At 36.5% G+C, this 25672-nt stretch overlaps 1 protein-coding gene across 10 annotated transcripts in view; it reads right to left on the bottom strand.

Annotated features, from left to right (window-relative positions):
• The window catches only part of RAPGEF2 (Rap guanine nucleotide exchange factor 2), a 245627-nt gene that overhangs the window by 150137 nt on the left and 69818 nt on the right, over window positions 1-25672 (bottom strand). For all 10 annotated transcript variants that reach the window (XM_046656205.1, XM_046656208.1, XM_046656213.1 and 7 more), the window contains exons 2-3: window positions 16263-16333; window positions 10885-10941 (exon numbers count right to left, since the gene is read on the bottom strand). In XM_046656205.1, the coding sequence (XP_046512161.1) occupies window positions 10885-10941; window positions 16263-16333 (128 nt within the window). The remainder of the gene's footprint in view (window positions 1-10884; window positions 10942-16262; window positions 16334-25672) is intronic.

The following is a 25672-nucleotide window of genomic DNA, read 5'->3' as shown; positions in this document are numbered from 1 at the left end:
CAGCCAAAACGGACATTTAGAAAAGATCTACAATTTTTATACTGAGCTAAGAACTGCAATGGACAATTGATTTGATTCTAATACATCCCATTCTACAATCGACACAATGAAAGCCACAAAAGCCAGGTGTAAGACAAGGTACTCTGAAAGGCTCCCATTTTTGGTTTTCATCAACAGGGAGGAAACGAATAAAGCCACACAAAACAAAGCAAACAAAGAAAATATAAATAGACCATCACAAAGCGATCAATTCACCTTCCAGTATAATCAGATAGGAGACCTCTGAAGCCATCAAAATTATGGTCCCTGTTGCACATTATTCCAAGTCCAAGCCAGAATGGCAAGTTTAGACTTCGAATAAAGGGAAAGAGGCAAAAATAAAATCTGGTCCCACTCTTTTCCCATCTTATTTCCTTCTGCTCCTCAACACAAACCCACCACTGCTGACAGGCTGCTTCTCCTGTCTGTTCCTTCCCAACTCTGCCCATCTGTCCAAGATGTCTCCCTCTCTCCACCTTCTAAATCACATGGGACCTTAAAGGAATGGCTCAAACCCTACTTCTTTAATAAATCTTCTCACTCACTGTTTTCCAAACTCCAAAATACTTATCTCATCTAATTTTACTCTATCTTATGTTTTTCTCTTTTGATTTCTTATTCCTAAAGTATCTAGCTATCTTCCTCCAACTACACTGACCCTCCTTTTAGGCAGGAACTGTGTGCTGCACCTAGTAGAAACTGGGCAATATTTCAGTTATCATTTGCTCAGGCAAATCAGATCTTGACATGCTCTGCTTAGAACCCATGGTTCCTTAACAGCAGAAAGCCCAAACCCCTTGGCGTAGCACATGAAGGAAGCACTATGTTGCCATGCAAAGAGCAAAGGTCTTGGAACATACTTTCTTTCATACTAGCCATGTGATCCTGGTGGAATCAAATTCTGAGATTCTAGTTCCTCAACAGTAAAATGAGGATATCAATACCTTCTTCACAGCAATACTTTGATTTAATAAAACAGTATATATGCAGTACCTTGCATAACAGCCACATTTAAAAACACTAGTTTTCTTCATCTCTTTCCTTCTATTATAACCATCTCTGGAAGGGTCAACCTACAACTTTCCTTTCTTTCCTAACCCCAACATATCCTATACTGCAAACTTCACCCTATTCAGCCATACTACAGTTTTTTCCTACCTATGCCTCAGGGCCTTCAAACAAACCTGCTATTCTAGGTTCTGAATAGTACCTTTTACCTAGTACATTTACTACTCATCCTTTGAAATCTAGGTTAGCTACCAGTTCCTCTGAGAAGTGTTTTAGTGTCTTCCAAACAAAGTGAGTCATTTTCCTCCTGGGTTCCCAGAACACTTTGTACATGCTCCCATTAAGCAGCTGTGGGAGGGTCATAATTATTTATTTTAGGAGTCTTCCCCATTAGCTTTTAAACTCCTCTAACTCATCAGTACCCCCAATATATACACTACATAATGCTTGATTGGCACTCAGATATTTTCTTAATGAATGAATTAATAACTGAATAGACACTAACTCAGATTAAGGTAATAAAGTGTCTGAAAGTCAAAGATATAAGTTTCAATTTACCAGTAACTGGAAAAATGAAGCGAGACTTAAAGAACTTCCATAGGAATATCCTAGAAATCCACAAGGTGGCGATGTCCCCACATGAAAGAGCTGTGTGCACAGCTCCACAGTCCCTATTAATAAAGCAGGAAGCTAATACAATGATCAAGTTGCACTTGACAAAGTGTGCTGAAAGAATAATAACCTAATAAATCAAAAGAAAACTGATTAAATCAGCAAACACGATTATTAGGGGGCAAAAAAGTAACGTGAAAAAGCTACTTTACTCAGCTGCTAATTCGATGTGGATTGCAATCAGCCAAAAAGATTGCTTATGGTAATGAAAGCAAGGAGGACTGAGGAAAGACTTGTTAACAAACCAGGAGTGGCAGGGGTCGGGGAGACGCCTGTGGGCAGAGTACTGAGCTAGCATAACATTCAGCTCAAACCAGGCCTCCTGCCAGCCACAAGCCGTAAACACAGACGTCTAAGTCTTCATGTGTATGTGTGTTAGGGGGAGAGCGGAGGACAAACAGAACTGAAAGAATGGTACCCATGCAAAATCCAAACAATTTGGGAGAAGAAGTTAGTGCTTTCCAAGATGATCCTGATAAAATATGGCACAAGGAGGGCATCAGGGCTACAAGAAGGGATTCCTCCCACCTGAGCAGCTCAAGTGAAATACGGCATTAGCACAAGCCAGAAGTGACCCAGAGGAGTAAAGAAGCACCTCTACAATGCTTTATACGGGCAGCATTAACAAGGCTATTGAACACAGAGAAGCAAATGGATGGCAATTGCATGGCAAATAAGAATGGGTGATAGGAGCACTGGTGAAACGTCCAGAAACAGTGGTTAGGAAACCCATTCAAGGAAGAGGTGGTGACACAGCAATCAGAGAGGGGTGAGGTACAACTGAGACCACATGCACCACCAACAACAATTTTGAGGGTAGTTTAGAAAGAAAGATTGCATTAGACTACCCAGGACATTATCCCATATTCAAACAACAAAGCTGTTGGCATCGAGGAGAAATGGAAACAGGACTCTTACAACCTAGGGCTAATGGCTTCACATCTTGAGCTAAAAAACCAGAAAGGTAAATAAAACAAAAGCAGAGACAACTAGCAAGGAATCCCAGAGGGCCAGCCACCAGCGATTAAAACTAGAAAACACCTGTAGCTTTTCCTGTATCCACTGTCTCAGCAACATCATCCAACCAAAGGCTAAAACCAGAAAAGAGAAGTCTTCCCGTTTCTCCCTCTCCACAACCTACTAGCACACTCTGTTGGTTCCTCTCAGAAGACTCTCTTAATCCAAGCCCTTTGCTGAAGTTCAGGGCCTCGTTTTTGCTCCCCTCTACTGTTCTTCCACTCTTCTGACCAGCTTAGACTTGTACTCTCAAATATATGATTATGCCAAAAACCAAAGTGAAAATAACCTTATTTACAACAAGTTATGCTTTATCCTTTCACTGGAGTCCAGCAGTTCAGATCAGAGGTTTTCTTTTTTTCTTTTTCTTTTTTTTTTGGTGAGGAAGATTGTCCCTGAGCTAACATCTGTGCCAATCTTCCTCTATTTTGTATGTGGGACGCCACCCATGGCATGGCTTAATGAGTGGTATGTAAGTTTGCGACCAGGATCCAAACCCGCAAACCCAGAGCCACCAAAGTGGAGCACGCAAATGTAACCACAACGCCACTGGGCCGGCCCCCAGAGGTTTTCAACACATACTGGTGAGCCCCTTGGGACTGCACGCTACCCAGCCCTGTTTCAACCATAACAGCCACTCCCACTGAGCTGAGTAGGATGTCCTATGAAATTGTTCCACGGCTTTAAAAAAGTTCTAACAATGGCCACCTTCCAATATGCAGATGGCTTTTCAGATACACAATGATTTTAATCTTTTTCACAAATACATTACTTCTGTTACTGGTTTTATCATAAAGTTTAATAATTATTTGAACTTGTTTGCTCCTCTGCTGGGGCTCTAAGCTATAAGCTCAAAGACAAAATATGTATTATTTCGTTTTGTATGGCCAATGGCACAAAGTAAGCTCACTAGATAAATTAATGCAACACAGCCTCGTAAGCAACCCTAACAATACCTAGTCAAAAGAAAAGTACACTGTGCGCACCATTTTTACTAAGACATAAAGTACAGAACATATTTTAGAAAGAGCTCTACCAAGAGTTAAAGGTTTTGGTATTTATACTTTTGACTTACAGAACAGCAATATTTTATTATAAAAATATACTTCATAATATTCAATTACATATAAATATATAAATTATATATAAATTCTCACACTTATGAAAACAACACATTTAAAAAGTAGGGGATAACGTTTTTCTATTTCCTAAAAGCTCTAAATTATAAGGAAGTTACTTCACTTCTATAGTTAAAAATCCTGAAGAAAAAAAAGCACCATTTTAACATTATGTTTTTCAGAAAATCCTTATTCTCCAATCAACAGCAACTCCATTACAAGGGCCTGGAACCAACAAATAGGATAAGTCAGTAACATCAATAAGAACTCTGAAAACTGATGAAAACATTAAGGATATTTCGGCTTTATTTTAAAAATATTTTATTTTGAAATATATTGAAATATTTATTTTGAAAATATTTTTATTTTGGACAAATATTACTATTTGAAAATATAGAGGATATAGTGGACATTCATTTTTTTAAATCATGATAGTTCACTTAACTAGCAGAGTGAACAACATAAACTGCTAAAGAACCAGTAAAGTAAAAAATTCTGCAGCCTCATTCATGCAGTCATTCTTAAATTTATAAAATTCATTTTAAAAATGAAATGAAACAGGGATGCCTTGGGAGCTATGAAGTTATTCAATAAATTTTTTTTTGAATGAAAGAAAAAATGTCAATGCAGATTATGTATTTGTTACACTACATCAGCCAATGATTCAGCTATACTGAGGGTGGAGGGATTTATCCAAGGGCTCAAGGAACAATTCATCAAATTTAAAAAGAGTGGCCAAATCCAAAAAATTGACTCTTTTGAAAACCACCAACGGGTCATGAAATTAATTTACAAATCTGTGTCTTTTAGAGTTACGTACTACAATTTCATTTTCACAACAAACCTGTTCCTCTTCTAGAGAAAATTGGTGCTCAGAAATGTTACAGTAACTTGTAGACGTCCAGAGTCCAATTCAAAGCCACATGTGCCCATCCTCACTAAGCAGGGGTCTCGAGTGACTGCAACCACACTGTCAGTGGACAGCACCCCAAACCTGCACTTAGCAGAAAGCAGATGCAGTAAGCCTTATTTATTGACTTACACATTACTTTAAACAGCTATATCTAAGAGGAGTTCAGAGGTTTTTATTCACTAAGTAGTTTTATAGAAAATTGATACCAAGAATCTAACACCTAATGTGCAGTCAGCTGTTTTATTATGAAATTAGACCATTATCTGCCAATCTATCAAAGGAGCCTCTTCCTTTGAAATAAATTCAAAAAATAACAACAGAGAAGAGACTAAATGCAAATTTCTGTGCTAGGCATGGCAAATATAAACTTGAAACATGGAGTCCCTGCCCTGATGGAGTTTACAGACTAAATAAATTTTTTAATGTTTTTATTTAACTTCTATTCACCACAAAAATAAGACATTTTCATTTAAAGACTAATAGTAAATATAAAAATAACAACATTGCAAAACAGCTTTAAAGTATCACCATATGCACAATCTTCTTAAGTATGGGAGGGGGTGTATTGGAATTTTCATACTTACACACAGCAGATGAGTACATCATAACATGCCAGGCTTGGTGGTTGAACATTCTGGTACTACAGTTCTATGCAAAGGCTAACTCCTTAAAGATATCATTCTTTCAAGTAAGTGAAAACCCTCGGTTTCACTGTTTTCTTTACACACACATACAAGTATAGTAAAATTATGGAAACATGGACAAGGAGGATACATCTGTGGTTACATCTTGCTGGGGAACAAAGGAAAGCAGATTTGAAGTATTTTGTTTTTCAGGGTAAAAAAAAAAAAAAGAACTAAATTGCAACCCAGGTATTAGATGAGTTCTTTTGTAATAATTTAAAAACAAGACTGTAGCATAAAATAAAATAAGAGCTCGGCCACATCGGAAGGAAAAGGTAGTACAATAACTGGATATGGGCCAAAGTGTGAAAGGAGAACGTTCTTAAGGATGGAAGACAGTCTGCAGGACAGGAGGCAGGCGGAGCGGTCCATAACACAGGTGAGAACAGGAATAACCACATTGTGCAGGACAAAGGACACCTCTTCCTCCTGGAGGGGAGAGTGAGACCAGACGCAAAGACAGCTACAGACAAACTGTGGAATCTGAGAAGAAAAGTCAAGCTTGAGGCAAAGCTGGTTAGAGGAGGAAGGGGAGAGCATAAAGGGACAGCAGTGGGCTGGTCGCCTTGCAGAGAAGTGACGGTTGGGACAGCTGCAGTGAAAACAGGAAACCAAATCAACAAGTGAAGAGACTACTAAAAGCAATGAGCGCACAGCTGAGGCTTGAAGGTCTAAATTGCACATTTACAGATTTAAATGAAAATGCTTTAAAAGACTCAATAAGCCTCAATGCAGCTCTGTTTACGGAGGAACAATTTCCTTTCCTGCAACAAGGAGAGATAAACCCCTTAACAAACTGCTATGAAAACTCTCTTGGAAACCAAAGCATTCAGTCAAACATATATGTGGAAAACAGGCATCGAGGGGACAGAGTTACATGCATTTACAGTGTGGGTATGTGTGTGTATGCACACTTAAAAAATTCTTTTAATGGTTGAATTTCTGATCCAAAGGTTTTTAGCACTTTAAATACAACTATATATGGCTGGCTATTAAAAAAATACTAAACTGCATAGACATACTTGTTTATGTCATTTCAGATTAAATTCTTAAAGTTATCTCTAAATTAAGTCCCTCGGGTTAGAAATTTATATCATCCACCTTAGTATTCCCAAGCCAGCAAACTACCTAGCCTATAGTAGATAACAAATGAAAGGAAGGCAGAAATTACCTGACATTCTTGTGAACTGTGTAAAGTTCAACTCATTTTATCTAACTTTCTAATGCAAATACAACTTAGATTCTAAATGAGCAATTCTAAATTTTTTTAAAATTCGATTTTATCAGGACCACAACTTTCTCCCTAATCTCAATACAATTTAAAATGGCATTTTATTATTCTGTTGGTTTACGTTGAGACAACACCACCGTGGGAGTTAGAGCACCGCTATCTAATTCCTTCCTAACAAAAGTTTAAAGCAGCTGAAGAAACGGGGAGACCACAATGCAAATTACCAAAACAACAATGACAATGACCATGACGGCAGCAGCTAACATTTCTGTGCACTTATTATGTATGCACCGCACTAAGTACTTTATACATAATAGTACATCTTATCCTCATACCAACGCTACAGAGTAAGTACTATTATTATTCTTTTCATTTTATAGATGAGAAAAATGAGGTACAGATGTGGATCAAAAGAGTATTATATTTACCTGGTGAAATTATTAGAACCATAGACTCAGAAGTCACCAACACACAAACGTAATAAGGAAAATACTCATTTCTTAGTCATAAAACCAAAGTGTGAAAGTCTTTGATATTCTGACTATACTATGTTCTTTAAGCTCAAGGGAGAGCAAGAATAAACAAGTCATCTCCCTCATGAGGTAATAACAACAGGACCCAAAAAGAGGGGTGGTGTTATTAAGTTATCGCAGATTTATATACACCACAAATACAAGTGTTCTTCAAAATTGCGCTTACACAAATTGGTAAGAGCAGAAGCATGTCTGTTCAAGGATCACAGAAGACAATGCTTTAATTACCCTTCACCGCAAGATTGACCAAATACTAAGAATCTGATTAAGTGAAACTACAATTAGTATCTGAATTTTGGGTCTTATGAAATCATGATCTACTGAATATCCACAGATTTTTCATTGCTTACTAGCACTGTCACCTAATTCTAACTGGTCAAAAATGAGCAATTGCTACAATCAACTATAGCTACAAACTCTAGCCTAAATGCATTCAATTTAGGGTTACGTAAGATATGGCTTTGCATTATCAGCATAGCTCACATTCACTGCCTAAACTGACTTAAAAAAAAAAAAAGCAAATTTAAAGACATTGTATTCTACCTCAATTTAAATGAACAATAAATAATAGTTAGGGAGTCAGGATAATGTAGGCAGAACTGTTGATGGGTTTCAGTTGCCACCCTGGTGGAGGCCAGCAGCAGATCCCAACCTGTGCACAAGCATTATCTTTTTTTTTCTTTTTTTTTTTTTAAGATTGGCACCTGAGCTAACATCTGTTGCCAATCTTCTTTTTTTTTTGCCTCTCTCTCTTCTTCTCCTTCCCAAAGCCCCAGGGTACATAGTTGTATATACTAGTTGTGAGCACCTCTGGTTGTGCTATGTGGGACGCTGCCTCAGCACGGCCTGACAAGCGGTGCAATGTCCACGCCCAGGATCTGAACCAGGATCAGGGCCCCTGAAGCGGAGCACGTGAACTTGGCTTTGGGGCCAGCCCCACGTTATCATTTGTTATGGTGGCATGAACGAGGCTGGGGAGGAGGGTAAGAGCTAAGGCTGCAGAATCACAATGTCTGGGCTCAAATCCACATCCCACTTTGAGCAGTGAGACCTTGGGCAAGTTCTTTTTCCTCTCAAAGCCTCCGTTCCCTCATGTGTAAAATTGGGGTGATAATAGTATCTACCTTGCAAGACAGCTATTAGGAGTAATTAATGCATCTTAAGCACTTATTAGAGTATGTGGGACATAGGAAACACTTGTCAAATGTTTGCTATTACTTCATCATCAACACTACCAAAACCTGTTTTGAGGGTGAAGGACAAAATAATAGAAAGTTGACGCTTACTGACACTAGACTGCTTCAATAAATGTCAGTAATATTCATCAGAGATTTCCAACTCTGATATTTGTACAGCCATTCCACTGATAGCTTTTAATTGCTCCTAAAAGAAACAAATATTCTAAGTTATTTACATCTTAATGTCTTCAAGAATAAATATGTTAAGGGCATTTGCCCCTGGTGTTAGTTTTCTTATTATCAATTATGACTTGGTTATTTACTGTTATTCTGTATTTCATACATGTTCTTTTAAGGTTAGATGGATATTTACAGTTGCCTGCCAAACCGCTCCTAGGTGTCATAGTTTCACAGCTACAACCTAGGAATCATCCTAGATCATATCCACCTGTATCTTCTTGTAAAATCCATCCTTGACTCCCCGAATCCTTCTGTCTTCACCTCTATTCAAGTATTAGCACCTCAGATTACTGCAATTGTCTCCTAGCTATCCACTTGCCTATCCATTCAATCTAATCTACCCTTCATATTTTCATACAGGCACAGATTATTTTGAGGGGATGAGTGGGGTTGGTCACGTCATTTTGCTGCTTGAAAAGTGGCCATCAAGCTACAGATTAAAAGAGACTTAAGAAGGATATCAGGGCTGGCCCCAGAGCCAAGTGGTTAAGTTCACATGCTCCACTTTGGCAGCCCAGGGTTTTGCCCGTTTGGATCCTGGGCGCAAACATGGCACCACTCATCAGGCCATGCTGAGGCCATGTCCCACATAGCACAACCAGAAGGAAGTACAACGAAAATGTACAACTATGTACTGGGCGGCTTTGGGAAAGAAGAATAAGGAAAAAAAAGATTGGCAACAGATGTTAGTTCAAGTGCCAATCTTTAAAAAAAAAAAGATATCAACCAGTCAAAATGGATGGACCTTATTCAGATCTTAATTCAAAGAAACTGTAAAAAAAAAAAAAAGTTTGGGACAAAGAAATCTGAATATTTTAGTGATATTAAAAAATTATTTTTTAACTTTAATGATAACATGGTTAAGTTTTTTTAGTCTTTACTCTTAAAGATAAAGATCCATATCAAAATAATTATGGATGAACTGATATGTCTGGATTTACTCCAAAGTAATCCACTGAGAGGTAGGAGAGGGGAGTAGGAGATGAAACATAATTGGCCATCAGTTGACAATGCTGGATAATGAATACGTGGGGGTTTGTTATACTATTGTCTCTAATACTGTGAGCGTTTGTAATTTTCCATAATAAAATGTTATTTACAAAAAAAACTCATTTCCAGTTGCCTAAAGAATCAAGACCGACTTTTTTTAACAACACATTCACAAACAAGTGTGACTGCAGCATGCCTCTTCTCTATTCATTACCCTGATCCACACTGCAAGCCAGTCGCACTAAACTTGCCACGATGTTCAAAACATCAGGCCAGGCCCCTTTGCCTCTCTGTGTCCCTGTACATACTGTTCCTTCTCCCAAGAAAGTCTCTCTAGATCACTGGACATACTTCTGAGACCTGGGTCAAAGGGCCACTTCTCCGAGACTCTCCCCATTCCCCTCCAGCCTTCCCCGGCAGTTCTTTAGCCCTTAGCATATATCCATAGTCTCAGTTCTTTTGGTTGGTTAGTTTTTGTTGTTGTTGTTTTCCTTTATTATCCATCCACCTCCCTCAAGAGATTACAGCTTCATTAAGGGCAGAAGCTGTATTTTATTTATTTCAATAAATATTCCCTATAATATTCATGGCAAGTTGTAATTATTTAATAAGTGCTTTGAAAACCAGGAAAGAAAGTCAACAGAACGTCAGTCATGACAAACATTATTAACAAAATAATATGTCTAGTAAATCATAGTTTATATATCCTTAATATACCAATATTTATCTACTGTATGTTTATCACATTCTTGAAAAAATTGTCATTTTTTCAAGGAATGTTACATACTTAGAAAACTATATCAATATTATTTAAAGACGGAACTATGCCCAAAGAGATGTGGACAGCTTATTTTCCTGTTTCTGAAAGAATTATAAGCTAAAATATGACATATATGCTATCTTTGTATCTCTTCTGGTGTGGCTGTGGGTATATTTCTCTCCAGTGGAAAGATTATGCACTATTTCTTATTTCATAATGACAAAAAAAATCAAAATACTCCATAATGTGAAATAATATTTCTGAGCCACATGTGAGAAATATATAGATACAGATGTGAACTTATCAGCAAAGGACTGTAAACTTTTACTTTATAACAGGAAATAGTTGAAATGTTTCACATTTCTAAACTATGAAAAATAAGTTAACGCAAAAATAAGTTAATGCTGACTTAGCAAGCTGTTACCAATACTTCTTCGATACTAAAGAAAGTATTTAGCCACTGCATTTACACACATTGTACGAAGAGAAAGGAAACACCTACTAGTACAAAACTTCGTTTGCTTCATGTCTTTCATATCTCACAGTTTCACACATTAGCCTGCAAAAGAAACAAAGACAAATTCAACATTTGTCATGAACAAACACACTAATAGCTTAGAAACATAATAGTCTAGAAAGTTAAGATTACTTTATATAGCTTGTCACAATCATTTATTAGCCTCAAGATGAATATTTTTGGTCCCTAGATTAACAAAATAAAATAAAATCTGGTAAAGAAATGCTAGAAAAGAAAACTTTTGTTAGGTGTCAACTTCATCATTTTTATTTTATAGGGAACAAAATTGTATCTTTTATACTTGGTAAATGACATGTGGACAAATTAATGTTCTCCAAGGTAAACAGAAAAGGAGAAGAAACCTAAAAGTTAGAAATACCTATTAATTTAAAAAGTGATAACGTCTTTCACTGCTCAACATCAACATTACTTAAAAGTATGGAATTTAAGGGGCTGGCCCGGTGGCCCAGCCGTTAAGTGTACATGTTCCGCTTTGGCAGCCTGGGGTTCGCTGGTTCGGATCCCAGGTGCAGACATGGCACTGCTTGGCAAGCCATGCTGTGGTAGGCATCCCACGTATAAAGTAGAGGAAGATGGACATGGATGTTAGCTCAGGGCCAGGCTTCCTCAACAAAAAGAGGAGGATTGGCAACAGTTAGCTCAGGGCTAATCTCCCCCAACCAAAAAAAAAAAAGTATGGAATTTCAGACAAAAGCAGGCTTTTATTAACTCAGTATTTTTATGACTAATGACTAAATAGAGGCTTTACAACTTAAAGATTTATTTTAGCTGATTCATCCCCAAGGAAAAAATTATGGAAATTATGGAAAACATGAATAAATGTTTAAATATTCAAAATTACCTCTAAATCAGCATCTTTAAGAAGCATCCTATTATATTAAGCCCAAGTAAAATTTCCCAAAAATACAGAAATGCAAAAAAGAGAATAACTATTCCTTCTTCTCGAAGGAACTAGTAAATTGAAAAAGCTAGTTATAAAAGTAATTATGTCAACAGCACCTCCATTTTGGTGAATGGGGCTAGTGGTCTCCAATCTGTGAAACACTGGAATCAACCCACATCCATCTTTCCTCAGTTTGCTAAATCCAATAAACACTACATACTCTTGATTTTTCACTTGGGTACTCTTTTTCCTTATCCTACTTGAGAGGTCCTCCTCATCCTCTCAATCCCTAACTCGAAACATTCCAACTGAAAGCCATTCAACTCCAGGAGGCAGCGTTAAATCTTGAATACACATCAGTAAACATACAGTTTTCTTTAGTGGATTGAATCATACCAATTCTTCATAGAAAAGGATGATAGTGATAGGCTCTGCCTTGTTTCCTGTTAGAACGAAAGAAGGGTCTTTGCCCCAACCTCTTCAGTGGACTTCATTCCTTCTCCTACATAAGACCCTGCATTCCTGCAAGCTTACCTCCACCTCCTACATGGCCATCTACTTTTCCCTCTGTCCTGAATCACTTCCTTTAACACATCTTAGTACCACCTACCGTGTGGAGAAGGAGGACACCTGTCTTGATCCCACATCCTCCCCCACCTATTATCCACATTTTCCTTTCCCCATGATAGAAATTCTCCTTTTAGAGTTGGCTATATACTCCATCTCCATTTTCTCAGCCTCTTTCCACTCCCCTGTCATTTGGTCCCTGAAACTCCAAAGAAAAGGCTCTAAAAGCTATCTGTATCCTCTGTGTTATCTAGCTAACTCTTTTCCATCATCATCTTAATTCTACTTCTTAGCGGCATTTGATGACACCCTTTTCCTTATAGCATTATCTTCTCTAGGCTTCCTGTCCCCACTCTCCAGACTTTTTCCTCTTATTAGTCATTTTTCTGTCTCCTTTGGATTCTCCCCCATCCATTCCTCTACCCGACTTCTAAATGTTATTTATCAACTCTAGATGGTCGTCAGCCCTCTTCTCCTCTGCACATATAATCTCATTCAGTCTGTGATTTTAAATTTAATCTATAAACTGATGACTTCCACAGCAATGCCCCAGATCTAATCTCTCACCATAATATCCACTCATCTACATGCCTAGTCAACATAGCCACTAGCTGTGTAATAAGCATTTCACATTCAAAATGTCCAAAACAGATCTTGAATTTCTTCCCCCAAAAGCTGCTTTCTCACAATCGGTTCCCAATTGTTTAGGCCAAAAATCTTGGAGCCATCATCCTTGACACCCCTTTTTTCTTCACATCCCATCGTTCTGCTAGCACCTGTTTCCAAAATATATCATCGAAAACTGACCAAGTTTATCATCTCCGCTGTGAAAACCTGGTATGAGCCATCAGTATCCCACTATTATCTCTTATCAGGACTACAAATGTAGACTTCTGCTTCTACTTTTGCATGCCTATTGTCCATTCTCCACACAGTTTCCAGAGAGATCTTTCCAAATGTTAAGTCAGATCATCTCATACTCTGCTCTTAATCTCCATTATCTTTAGAAGAAAATCCAAACACCTTATCCTTGAATACACTAAACTATTTACTATACTTACCTTACTATAACTGACTTACTCTACCTCTCTATACCACCGCCCCTGTCTTCCCACGCACCACGCCTGTTCCCATGACAGAACACCTGGGACACCTCCACACTGCAGAGATCTTTGCACTAGCTGCCCTGACTCAAATGTTACCTCCTTTTGACTACAAAGTCAAAGCAGCCAGCACCCATTCTTACCATGCCCAACACACTAACATCTGAATAAAACAACACTGATCTATTTACCTAACTCTTGTCTGCCTGACTAGGAACATAAGCTCCATGATGGCACGGGCGTGGTCTGCTCAATGCTGTATCTCCATGGCCTACATCAATGTACAGCACATTGTAGGCACACAATCAATAACTGCTGAATGAATAAATAAATTTAACCAGTGCCATCAAAAGATCATGATAAAATCTTCTATATGACAATATTCTAAATAAATGAAAAACGTGCCAAATTGGTAGGAAATATTTTATCAAAAGCATATTGATCTTTCCTGAATTCCTAAAGAATCTACTAACCATAATTTGTTGTTTCTTAATTGTCTAAAAGTGCCTATATAATAATTACACTCTTCCATAATGCTGAAGGATATATATATAGTTCAGCAGGCTCTTGTTTCCATCACTGAATGGCCCCAGGCAGCTACTCTGCCTTTTAGAGATTTTTGGCCTCCTCTCCTAACTACATCATCTTCTTCCCCTTTGGCAAATATGCTGCTTTTAATCTAGAGGGATTAAGGGAGTCAACATTAGAAAAACTAAGTTGTGTTGAAAAAATGTGTAGTTTTAAGTGAAGACCTAAAAACCTTTAAGTTGCATAGACTACATGATCTTATATCAACACAATTACATGTATGTTTATTAACTGCTCAGAATCAATTTATTGCCTACATATGGATGGGCGACAATAATGCACAAAACTGAAGCTTTCAAATAAAGCCTCTTCCCTCCCTCAGAGTAGAAGACTAATGTCCTACTGCCTAACACTGAATAAACAGACTTTGAAAATCCTGATTAAGAGCTGCTTTTTTTTCCCCTAAAAATGGAAAACTGTCTTATGTGGAAGCCTTAACTGTTCTCTATTAATCCGAGGGGTAGAAGTTTATTTATAAAATTCAAAGAAAATAACTCATCTAAATAAGATGTATTTTTTCCCAGAAATGGTAGTATTATAAAGCATTTTATCCAAATCATCGAGTCTATCTGGACGTCTTTTTTTTTGTTGTTATTCATTTGGGTATTCTGATGTTGTTCCAAAAAAGGACTTCAGTTAATTTCAGCTTATGGTTTCCATAAATATGAGAAACAAAACACTTTTTAACAGAAGAAGATAAACATCTTAAAGACCCGTTCCCTGTAAATTCATGCCAACAAACAAAGCTGTATATAGTCTCCAAAATAGACTTTCTAAGGTGGAAATAGACTAAACTATATCCTTGAATTAATCAGTTATCTTTAACCAAAATTTACCTTTGAAATGGCAGAAAATTGAGAGTTCTAAAGCTGGTTGATGGGTGTATGGTACTTCATTATGTTATTATCTCTACTTTTGTAATTTTGAAAATTTCTATAAAAACTATTAAAATTTTCCTTTTTCTATTGCACAGAATTCCTACTATCTAAATAATTTTATAACCACATATACTATGGACACATTATATAATCAATATATCTAAATATTATCCATATGTGTGGTTTTAGATGTCAATGGGAAGATGACATTTCTATTTCCATATTAATTAATTTCATTTGCATTGGAGGATTAACTGCATTCAATTAAATAGATAATTGGTGGTACAATTTTTTCTTAGTACAGTTGTCATTCAAAACATAAAACGAAAGTTACTTTTAAAAATTATTCTTGCTATGATTTAAGCCATCTTCTAAATTCCCAATGGTTTTGCCCTTTCTAATAAAACTTGACTGAATTTTTAAACACTTAATCTGCAATCTGCTTTCATTTAAATGATTTACATTAAAAATTTAATTTTAGAAGTACTCAATCCTCTTGACACTTTTTTCAATTAACAACTAAATATGAAATTGACATGCTCACAAATTAATTAGTGTTTAAAGAGTAAAGGGAAATATACAGAAAAAGTATTCCTTTCATAATTAAACACTGCTGGTTTCACAACTAGCTAGACCTAGAGGAAACAAAACTGTCCCATTACGTTCTAGCTGGTGTTTATACGTAATCAATCTTCCCATGGTCCTCTATTTTCTGTTCCAGTTAAGGTAAAAAATCACTAGATTATATAAGATGTTTTGATCTACTAATATGAAGCCCAGATAACCATGAAGAAGGTTACTGTATCACTGTACAACAGAAGTGATAAGATTTTTATATGAGTGGCCTACATTAAAATAATTATGTATAAACTGCATTTCCCAGAAAGGAGCAGTCCACGTTATGCAATAAATATATTACAAAGACCTAAAACATACTAAAATAATGAACCTAATCATTCTTTAACTAGTTTAAAACATTCTGGTTTCTTATGTATCTGAGTGCTAAGAAGTCGATTTTCATTTGCCAGGATGGCAACTGACACTCCTTTTGGTATATTCACCAAGTGCTATTTATCACTTTAGGTGAGAGGGTCGGTCGGGGTGAGGGATAGAGAGGGAGAGAGGATATCACTATAGCAGAAATGTCAAAAAATGATTATATAGATAAAACTGAATTCAATTTTGTGAAATTTATAAAGCCAAGTATAGGGGCTAGATGAGGTAGAATTTTCATAAGTAAGTTATCTTTAATCTTATTTCTTAACTGTAATAAACAATTACAAAAAATTCTAGCAACCTATTATCAATCAGAAAATGACTTACCTAAGTTGATGCTCCCTCAAGTTTGATAAGGCTTCCATACCATGTAAATAGGAATACACTATTTCCAGATCCTGTTTGAAAAAAAGGATAGAAATTATTAGACTTGTCAGGAAAAGAGATTTCTGAAATAAGTTATTACATTTACATACCAAATTAAAGACAGTTTTTTATTGCAAATTTTCATAGATATTAAAATAAACATTATTAAGAGAAAAGTTGAATTGCACAAATGCTATCCATTACAACTGCCTTTGGGATACACACAAAAGCTATTAAAATAAATTGACTAAAACTTGTGAAAATAAATTTCTCATAAGTGGTTCTTTATTCATCACCTATTTTCTGCCTTTCACAGCAAAATATCAAATGTAAAGTTTTAAAGTACAGATATTTGCCAATTCTCTGATTAAATCATTTTATTTTTAGCTAATATAAAATTAATTCATATTATTTCACGATTACACTTAAAAATGAGCACGAACTCAATTTTTTTCAATTCTTACCACATTTCTTATATATAGAAATATTTAAGTTTAAATATTTTCTCTTTAAAAAAGAGGCTTGCTTTGCTTTTCCTTTTCATATTGCAATATATTGAAAAAAGATTCAAAGTTAGTCATGCAAGTTTAGAACAGGTAAAAATTCAAGATCCTGTTTATATTCATGTACACAACAAGCCAGCAAGGAATCAGTATTTTAGGACTCCAATGACTATCTAAGATTACGCAGTTTGTGATATCAAGAATCAGAATGGATATTTACTTGTCCCCTAAATCTTAGTCAAAATCTAAAACAAAAGTATTTTAAGAAATTTGTAAAATAATCCTCTTTTTGGAAAAATAACAGTTCTATTAAGATATAATTCACATACTATAAAATTTATCATTTTAAAGTGAATAATTCAGTGGTTTGTTTTTGTACAATCATCATCAATTCAATTAAGAACATTTTCAGCACCTAAAAAAACAACTCCACCCCCATTAGCAGTCATTCCCCATTCCCCCTCATCTCGCAAATCCTGGCAACCACTAATCTACTTTGTTTCTATGGATTTGCCTATTCTGGACATTTCGTGTAAACAGAATCTCACAATGGAATATACATTTTATGACTGGCTTCTTTCACTTAACATAATATTTTCAAGGTTCACATATATTGTTGCATGTGTCGATACTTTCCTTTGTACTGCCAAACAACATTCCATTGCAGTGCTGTACCACGTTGTGTTTATCTGTTCATCAAATGATGCACATTTGCATTTTTTCTACTTCACAGCTATTATGAATAATGCTGTGCAAGACTGTCACGTGTAAGTTTTTGTTTGAACACTTGTTTTCAGTTCTCATGGGCATCTACGTACGAGGGGAATTGCTGGTTCACCTGGTAACTCCACTTAACTTTTTAAACTGCCAAATTGTTTTCCTAAACAGCTGTATCATTTATAATCCCATCAGCAATATATGAGGACTCCAATTTCTCTACAAACATCCTTGTCAACACTTGTTATTGTCTGCCTTTTTTATGTTAACCACCCTAATTGGGTATGTAGTGGTATCTAATTGTAGTGTTGATTTGCATTTCCCTAATGACTAAGGCTGTTGAGCATTTTTCATGTGCTTATTGGCCATTTATAAAACTTCTCTGGATAAATATCTATCTAATTTCTTTGTTCATTTTTTAATTGGGTTGTCTTTTTATTATTGAATCTTGAAAATTCTTTATGTATTCTAGATAGAAGACCCTTATCAGATATATAATTTACAAATAATTTCTCCCATTCTGTGGGCTGTCTTTACATTTTCTTGGATGGTGCCCTTTGAAGTACAAAGTTTTTAATTTTGATGAAGTCCAATTTATTTTTTCTTTTGTCGTGTGTTCCTTTAGAGTCATATTTAAGAAATAATTACCTAATCCAATGTCACAAAGATTTATTAATATATTTTCTTCTAAGAGTTCTATATTTTTAGCTGTTACATTTACATCTATGATCCATTTTGAGGGGGGTTTTTTGTATATAGTGAGGTAAGGCTCAACTTCATTCTTATGCATGTGGATATCCTGTTGTCCCAGCACCCTTGGTTGAAAAGACTACTCTTTCCCCATTGAATTGTACTGGCACCCTTGTTGAAAATCAATTGACCATAAATGTAAGTGTTTATTTCTAGATTCTCAATTCTATTGTTGTGATCTTTGTGTCTATCCTTATGCCACTACCACACTGTCCTGTTTATGCAGCTTTGTAGTAAGTTTTGAAATCAGGAAGTGTGAGTGTCCCAACCTTGTTTTACTTTTTCAAGATTGTTTTGGCTCTTTGGGGTGCCTTGCATTTCCCTGTGAATTTTAGAAACAGCTTGTCAATCTCTGCAAAAAAGCCAGCTGAGGTTTTAATAAGGATTGCACTGAATCAGCAGATTAGTTCAGGTAGTCTTGCCATCTTAACAAGAGTATGTCTCCCAGTCCAGGATGTGGGATTTTTTCCATTTACTTAGGTCTTCTTTAATTTCTTTCAACAAAACATTGTTGTTTTGTTCTTTTCAATGTACCAGTCTTGCACTACTTTTGTTAAATTTAATCCCCTCTTTTAATTAAGAAAAACACTTGTGTAGCCTTAGGAATACCTTTTAGAACAATTCAAATTATATGTGAAATTAAATTTCATATATTAAGAGTACAGATGAGGGACAATGATTCATAGAATAACTAGATAAGAAATTTGAAAACTTTTTAAGAGGAGACTAAGGTTTTCAGCCTAAAATATTTTATTGTAGTCCTCAAAACAATATTTTGATGTGTTAAGGGTGAAAAAGACCTCTTTTATAATTCTAAATTGTCCCAATTTAAAAGTTACCAGTGTTGGACATTTAGAGTGTAGCCCTCTGGTGGTTAACATTCAAATAAACTGATGGTCTAATTTTATTCATCTATAGTCTTTATTTCCCAGAAGTTTTTTAAAAGCTATTTAAAGATTAAAATGTAAAACTAGACCCTATAAATTCAATATGAATAAGAAAGCTGAGACAAAAATCTTTCCCACTATCTAGTTAACAAAGTGTACATTCCTAAAGCTAATAAATCCCTTCTATATTCTATATGAAAGCCAATAAAAATGTCCTAATTAATGAATTTTCTTTAATATTCATAATAAAAGTCCTTCTAAACAATCCTGAAGTTCATACTCTATTTTAGATATTACAAATACGTGTGCTACTTGCAGTCATTCAATAGTATAGAAAGCCTGCCCTCCCATTTCTGAAAAGGTTATATTTTGAATCTAATACTAAAGTCTTACATTTTCTTCCACTGAAGTACTTATCAACCCATTATAACCTGCCCAAGGCCTACAATGCTTTTATCTAAGCAAATAGACACAACTATTTACATTCATTTAACACTCATCAAGCAAATAAATTTACAGTGACCAAAAAAGCATATTTCAGAAAGGAGTAGAAAGAAATACAATTTTTAAAAACTGGAGAAGGGAGAAGTCTAAAAGAAACATGACAGAATCAAGGATTTGCAAGCTTAGGAACAGAACAGAGGAAAGAAGGGCCTTAACCCTTAAAAGACAACAGGCCCTCAAATAACTAAGTCTCTTCTCCTTCAAACAGACCAAGCAAAATCAAAGTAAAGCGGCATGTTCCTTGATGAAATGGCACTTTATTAATCTGTTGCTTTTTAACATTATGGAATTTCACAGTTGTAAAAGGGTCACCTTCTTAAATAAGTGAGTCACACCCATTACATGTGTCAGTACTATAAATGTGAACTTTACAACTTTGAATTCGAATGTATAACCTGCACAATTATACAGAATATATCTATTAACACTAACTACCACCATTATTTTTTTAACTTAAGACAATATGTATAATTATAACTGGCAAATCAAATAAGATTGCTTATTGCTTAATCAAAATGTGGAGAACAATGATGTATTCTCACCTATAAGTCACTGACATAAGAGAATGGATCAGAAGCTGTTACTGAGCCTGAATTATAAAACTGAGAGTGTGAAGGAAAGGGACTGCATTATACCATTACTGCAGGACCAAATAAAAAACATAGTATTTCCTTCTGTATGGATGTAGCTGCATAAATGAAACATTCACACCTCACATAATCGTGATTTTTTTAGGAAGTAAGTTTAAACATATGTCACGGAAGCAATACACAACCAAGGAATCCTGTGCAACTGTTTCATGTGAGTATTTTAGATATTTAACTAGATTATAAACTTCTTAAATGAATTCAACAATTATGTCCAGAATTTCTCCTATTGCTCTTCTCAAAAGAAACTTGTTCTAAACATTCTGTGCCACAAAGAACTTAAACCAGGGAAGCAGACAACATTATTCTACATGAAACTGTTAAATGGTAGGCAATATTATGTAGCTTGAATCAGGTGACTTTACAGATAGATTCTATCTAATCTTGAGATCTCTTAATTGTAACTAACAGAAGAAACGGTACAAAATTGAAGTCTAGACAGCAGGTATCAAGTAAATGCAATGCTTCACTGTGTAATATGAACACGACCAACCAGATTTGGGCAAGTAGGAAAAGCAGAGAAGCCACGGAAAAGGCATTAGGAAATCTCTGCTCTCTGACCCTGAGGAATGAAAGGAAATTGACTAGAGATGAACAAAAGAAATGCAAACTAAAGGAAAGAGAAATCTGTGGCTAAGCTTTTCTTCAATAAAGAGCTCAGTAGCCACCTATTAGGTTTACCAATGACTAGGGATAATCAGTAAGGTAAATAACACTAAAAGGTAAAAAGAAAGAAAAGTTTTCTTCTCCTTTCATAGGAGCAAGGTGGACTGGGCAATATTTTGAAGACAACAAACATGGTCTTTCAAATTTTTCCAGCAATTTTTTCTATGCTCTCCCCAGGTGTCCAGCAACCTCACATTACCCCAAACCCCATTTGGGGGCACTATGCTTTTATCTAAAAATTAAAGGAAAGCAACCTGAACACAAATGTGGATGTTAGTGGTCGAGAGCCTTTGAATCTTCTGTCAGCATTTGCATTATCATAGTTCAAACAAATCTCTAAGTGGTCAGAGATTTCAGGCAGCACAGCCAAGAGAAATGAAATATATCAGCAGTGTAAGGAAGGAGATTTGGGGCGTAAGAGGCCATTCAAAGCAACCCAGCTCTGCCCAGGAACTACCTCCACCCCATCGTTTCCCTACAAGTCGCCCTAACTGCTGCTCTTCCTTCACTCTTGACATAGAACTTTCAACCCTCTTTTTCCCTTAATGATTGGCCCTGGTTAAAATAGTCTATGAGTAGTATGGAATTGCCTTTACCCAGCAAGGAAACTAACAGGCAAAAGGGTGAGGTGCTGAAGAATTCTTGCTCCTCAAACCAACTTGAAACTTGCAACACTTGGTGAAAACCAGATATGCCACATCACAGAGCAAGAGCTTTCTCTTAAGAGGAACAAGGAAATGCATGGCCTTCAGGGAGCTATATTCTTGGATTCTTTTTTTCTCTCTTCACAAACAGAAGATATTCACAGCGTGAAATTATATTGCAACAAACCTGACTATAAAAAAAATGCTGGCAAGTTAAATCACCTAAAGTGTTCCAGTTTTCATTTCTGTCAAGAAACTGTGATTTGCAAACAGAACTTTCTAACCTCCCCAACTGCACCTTGCAAGACAAATAATTCACATGACTATTGCTATTTTGAAGGACTCTTAAAAAGTGTGAGCTATTTTTCCAAAAAAACTTCTCTAGTCTCAAACACAAACAGGAACGCTTTGCTTTAACCAGGAAGCAGGAAAGAACAATAAGCCTTTCCTTCTACCTTAGGAAGGATATCCTTTTTTCAAAAATAGATGCTATTTGAAAGCAGATTAAAGCTATAAAACCACTGTAACCCAGTAGACAAGATATTGACAGGCCAACTGGAATGCAGTTTCCCATGAAAAAGACTTTTTTGTCCCAAATGTAAACCACGTATCAAACCCCAAAAGCATCCTCTATTTAGGAGAATGACTTTTCACAACCTAACCGACACTCGTGCTCAGTCTGTAGACACAACACACGCCCAATAGGAAAGCAGACAGAGGGAAAGTCTCCACATCTTGGGCTCTTTGTCTAATTCTTCCTTAAGACTCATTCAGAACGTAATAGGACTCATAGCAAACTTACAATTCACTTAAAACTAGCTTTCAATTTCACTTGTTTACCAGCATCGGGGATTCACTAACAACTTGCAATATATTTTAATATGATCTCTGGAGACTGAGAGAACCACTTCTCCACCTCCTGTCCCACTCGCAGCCTGGGGCACGCTCCCTCCTCCTTCCCTTTATGGACTTTTATAAACAATGCGGGTGGCTATATTTTGCACTGCACTAAAAGAAAAAATACATATCTTTTTCATTTAAAATGAGTTTTGTTTTATATACGAATCTACGTATTTAAACTAAAATCAGAAGGTGGTCAAAAGGTACAAACTTCCAGTTACAAGATAAATTTTTTTTAAAAAGGTTGATTCCTTTAAAAAGATTGTATCCCAATCATTTATGCTAAAATCAGTAGGCTTAAGGAGACCTAAGTGGCAAATGCCTGTGGATTTAAACTTAAGGAGGAAGAGAGAGGAGTATCTTGCTTAAGTGGCAAGGTGACATCAGGAATTGTCCTGATGTCAATTTATTCTCCCTTGCAGAGACAAAAAGGTAATTTACCTTTCTTGGCCAAAGATCACTAGCAATGAATTAGAGAATTATATCTTGAACATTATTTATAAAGAGGTAAAAAGCTAGAATACCCAAGGCTCAAACTCATGCGTACAGCCAAATGGAGGAGGGGGTGGAAAGGGTAGGAGGTCTGCAAGTTTCACTGTGTCTGTTGACACAGTGGTTAAGCTTAAAAGTTTTATTACTTGGGAGAGCCCAAAATTTTCTACACTAAAACTCTCTAAGAAGGATAATGGACAGCATATGGGCTTTGGAGTCAAATGGAGTAGAGTTCAAATCCTAGTCCCCATCCAGGCCAAGATGCATTACCATGGGTATTGTTACAGAGACTAAATTTGCAAAACAAGGTGAATAATATCTACTTGGCTAGGCTGTGTGGCTAAAACTATATATACTTTCGTAATAACACATAGCACATACAGACATTCAAAAAGCGTGGTAGCTGATTTTATTACCTATGAGATCTGAATACAAGCACAGTAATGCCAAGAATATAAAATTAAAAATATTCCTGAAATTTATATACATCAGAATTTTTAGAAATTAATGCATCCTCTTCATATGCATTTCTATCCAAGAAAAAGCAAGTCAAGTGATTTATATATAAAGGGCCCCTAACTGTCTGCTTTAGGAATCCTGATTTTTGTATCAGGTCTGGTGGGCAGAGGCTGCCTATGGCCTCCGGAGCACACAGCCGGTAGCACTGGTTCAAGCACATCCCATTGAAACCCACTCCTTCCAAAGCTCACCAGGCTGCCTTCCCAATAGAGCCCAAACAACAATCTTTTGCATTGCACCCTTTCCATACAATGTCCAGCAATCATTGGGCCCAGCCTAACACAAAGGCCCTTAAAACACTCTCCCCTTCCTATCACCCTGGTGAAAAGCACTTCTCCAAGTCCCCATTTACGGCTGGCAGTGACTCTTCCTTTCTGAGCCACGACAGTTCTTCCTGTCTCTACCACTCACTTTTGGCCCTTCACAGGTGCTCTGTGTGGTCCATTAGTTTCAGGAGTTTACATTTTATCTCTTCAATCAGAGAATAAACACCTGGAACAAAGTCACTGCGTTTTCTTTGACACCTCTTTCTGATTTCTGCATCTAGCAACAGACTGTGGATGCTCTGGGAGCAAAGAAAGAAAAGGGCAACATTCCTGCAGGGGTGTGGTATGCACAGCCTTAAAGTGAATACTCCTGAGAATAACTTTCCTTCCTGAAAGAAGGAAAGGGAAGAAATGTGTTTTCAATTGTATTCAGAGCTGTGAGGAAACACACTTGCCTGGGCTGAGACAATTCTGTAAATGGCCACAAGGTGGCAGAACAGACTGACAATCCTTTCCTAGGACTTGAAAACTCGGTCACTGGTCTCCCAAGCACGCTTCCATTACACAAACATAGATTTCAGTCTTTGAAGCATTTCTCAAGACCATCCCAGAATATGACGAGTCCTTTCTGCTCATGCCTCTAATGAAAGGGGGCAGGGAAGGGGAGACAAGTCCATCAACACTCCTATTAAAATTGCTTAAATTCTGTCATCTCTAGCAGGTAAAAATATGATTTTAAACCAGCCTCCTCGCCCACATGTCTTTGTAAAGCACCAGAGCAATTAAAACAGAAATGTCAGATCACTACACTGCTGAGGTGTCTGGTGCCATCCCAGTCCCTCATACCGCAGAGAGTTACATCACCGCATACTTAAGAAAAAAATCCACAGTAGAGTGATTTTCAGTAAAATTCTTAAATACATTCTTAAACAGCAATTTCAACCCTAAATCATAGGAAGGCTGTTTCTGAGCTTGCTAATTTATACCCAAAAGGAAAACAATCCCCCAGAGTTGTGATTTCATTCAAATTCACATGTTAAAACCCAGGAAAACCTGATAATTACAGTACTGGTCATTTATGATACAGCCTGGAGACACGTCTTCAGCCTCAGGTTCTTAAGCATTGTATCTTTACAAGACATGTGAATAAGGAATTCCAGAAGTAAAACGTACAAATTCAAGCCATTCTGTTTGTCTAAAACGTCCTTGAGTGTCTCCCACTGAAAAAAGCATTCTTTATATATTAAAACAAAAAAAGTGAGTTTTTGAACAGTTATAAACTTGAGACAAAAATAATTATAAGGTTCAACCTCTTGAATTAACCATGAAAATGACAGAATGGACATCTGAGTTAAACAGAACATTCCCACGCTTCTTCTGATTCAAGTTCGTGTCAGGGAGCCCCAAGAACAGTCATGTTTCAGGCGAGATGAGTGGAAGGTGGTAGAAAAATACTTCAGATGAAGTGTCACATATAATCCTCATTCTCAAAGAGTTTATCTCTTATTGAAGAAAATGCAAGCATTAAATGATAGAGCAACAACAGATGTCAAGGCAGTTTTTATGACTCCTAAATGAGCAGTGTTATGCTTAGCAACTTAGAATACATCTTATGCCCTGTGTTCACTGTCTAACCATCTAAGCAAATAAGTTCCATTTTTGAAGATTAAAATTTCTCATTAGAGAAACCAACAATTAAGTTATGACCAAAAACTCATCTGTGCACAAATAAGAAAAATATCAAGTGTCTAAATCAGCCTACAATTCCTGTTTTCAAGAGTCAGTTTAAGTATTTCCCCTTCAGAACAATGCATGACCACCAAGCCTGCAGCTTCCCAGAATTCACATCTCCTAGGCAGCAAGAAGAACACTTATC

The sequence above is a fragment of the Equus quagga genome, chromosome 3, assembly GCF_021613505.1.
Source record: "Equus quagga isolate Etosha38 chromosome 3, UCLA_HA_Equagga_1.0, whole genome shotgun sequence".
Taxonomy (NCBI): Eukaryota; Metazoa; Chordata; class Mammalia; order Perissodactyla; family Equidae; genus Equus; species Equus quagga.
The sequence above is the reverse complement of the archived record's forward strand: the minus strand, read 5'-3'. Positions and strand labels throughout refer to the sequence as shown.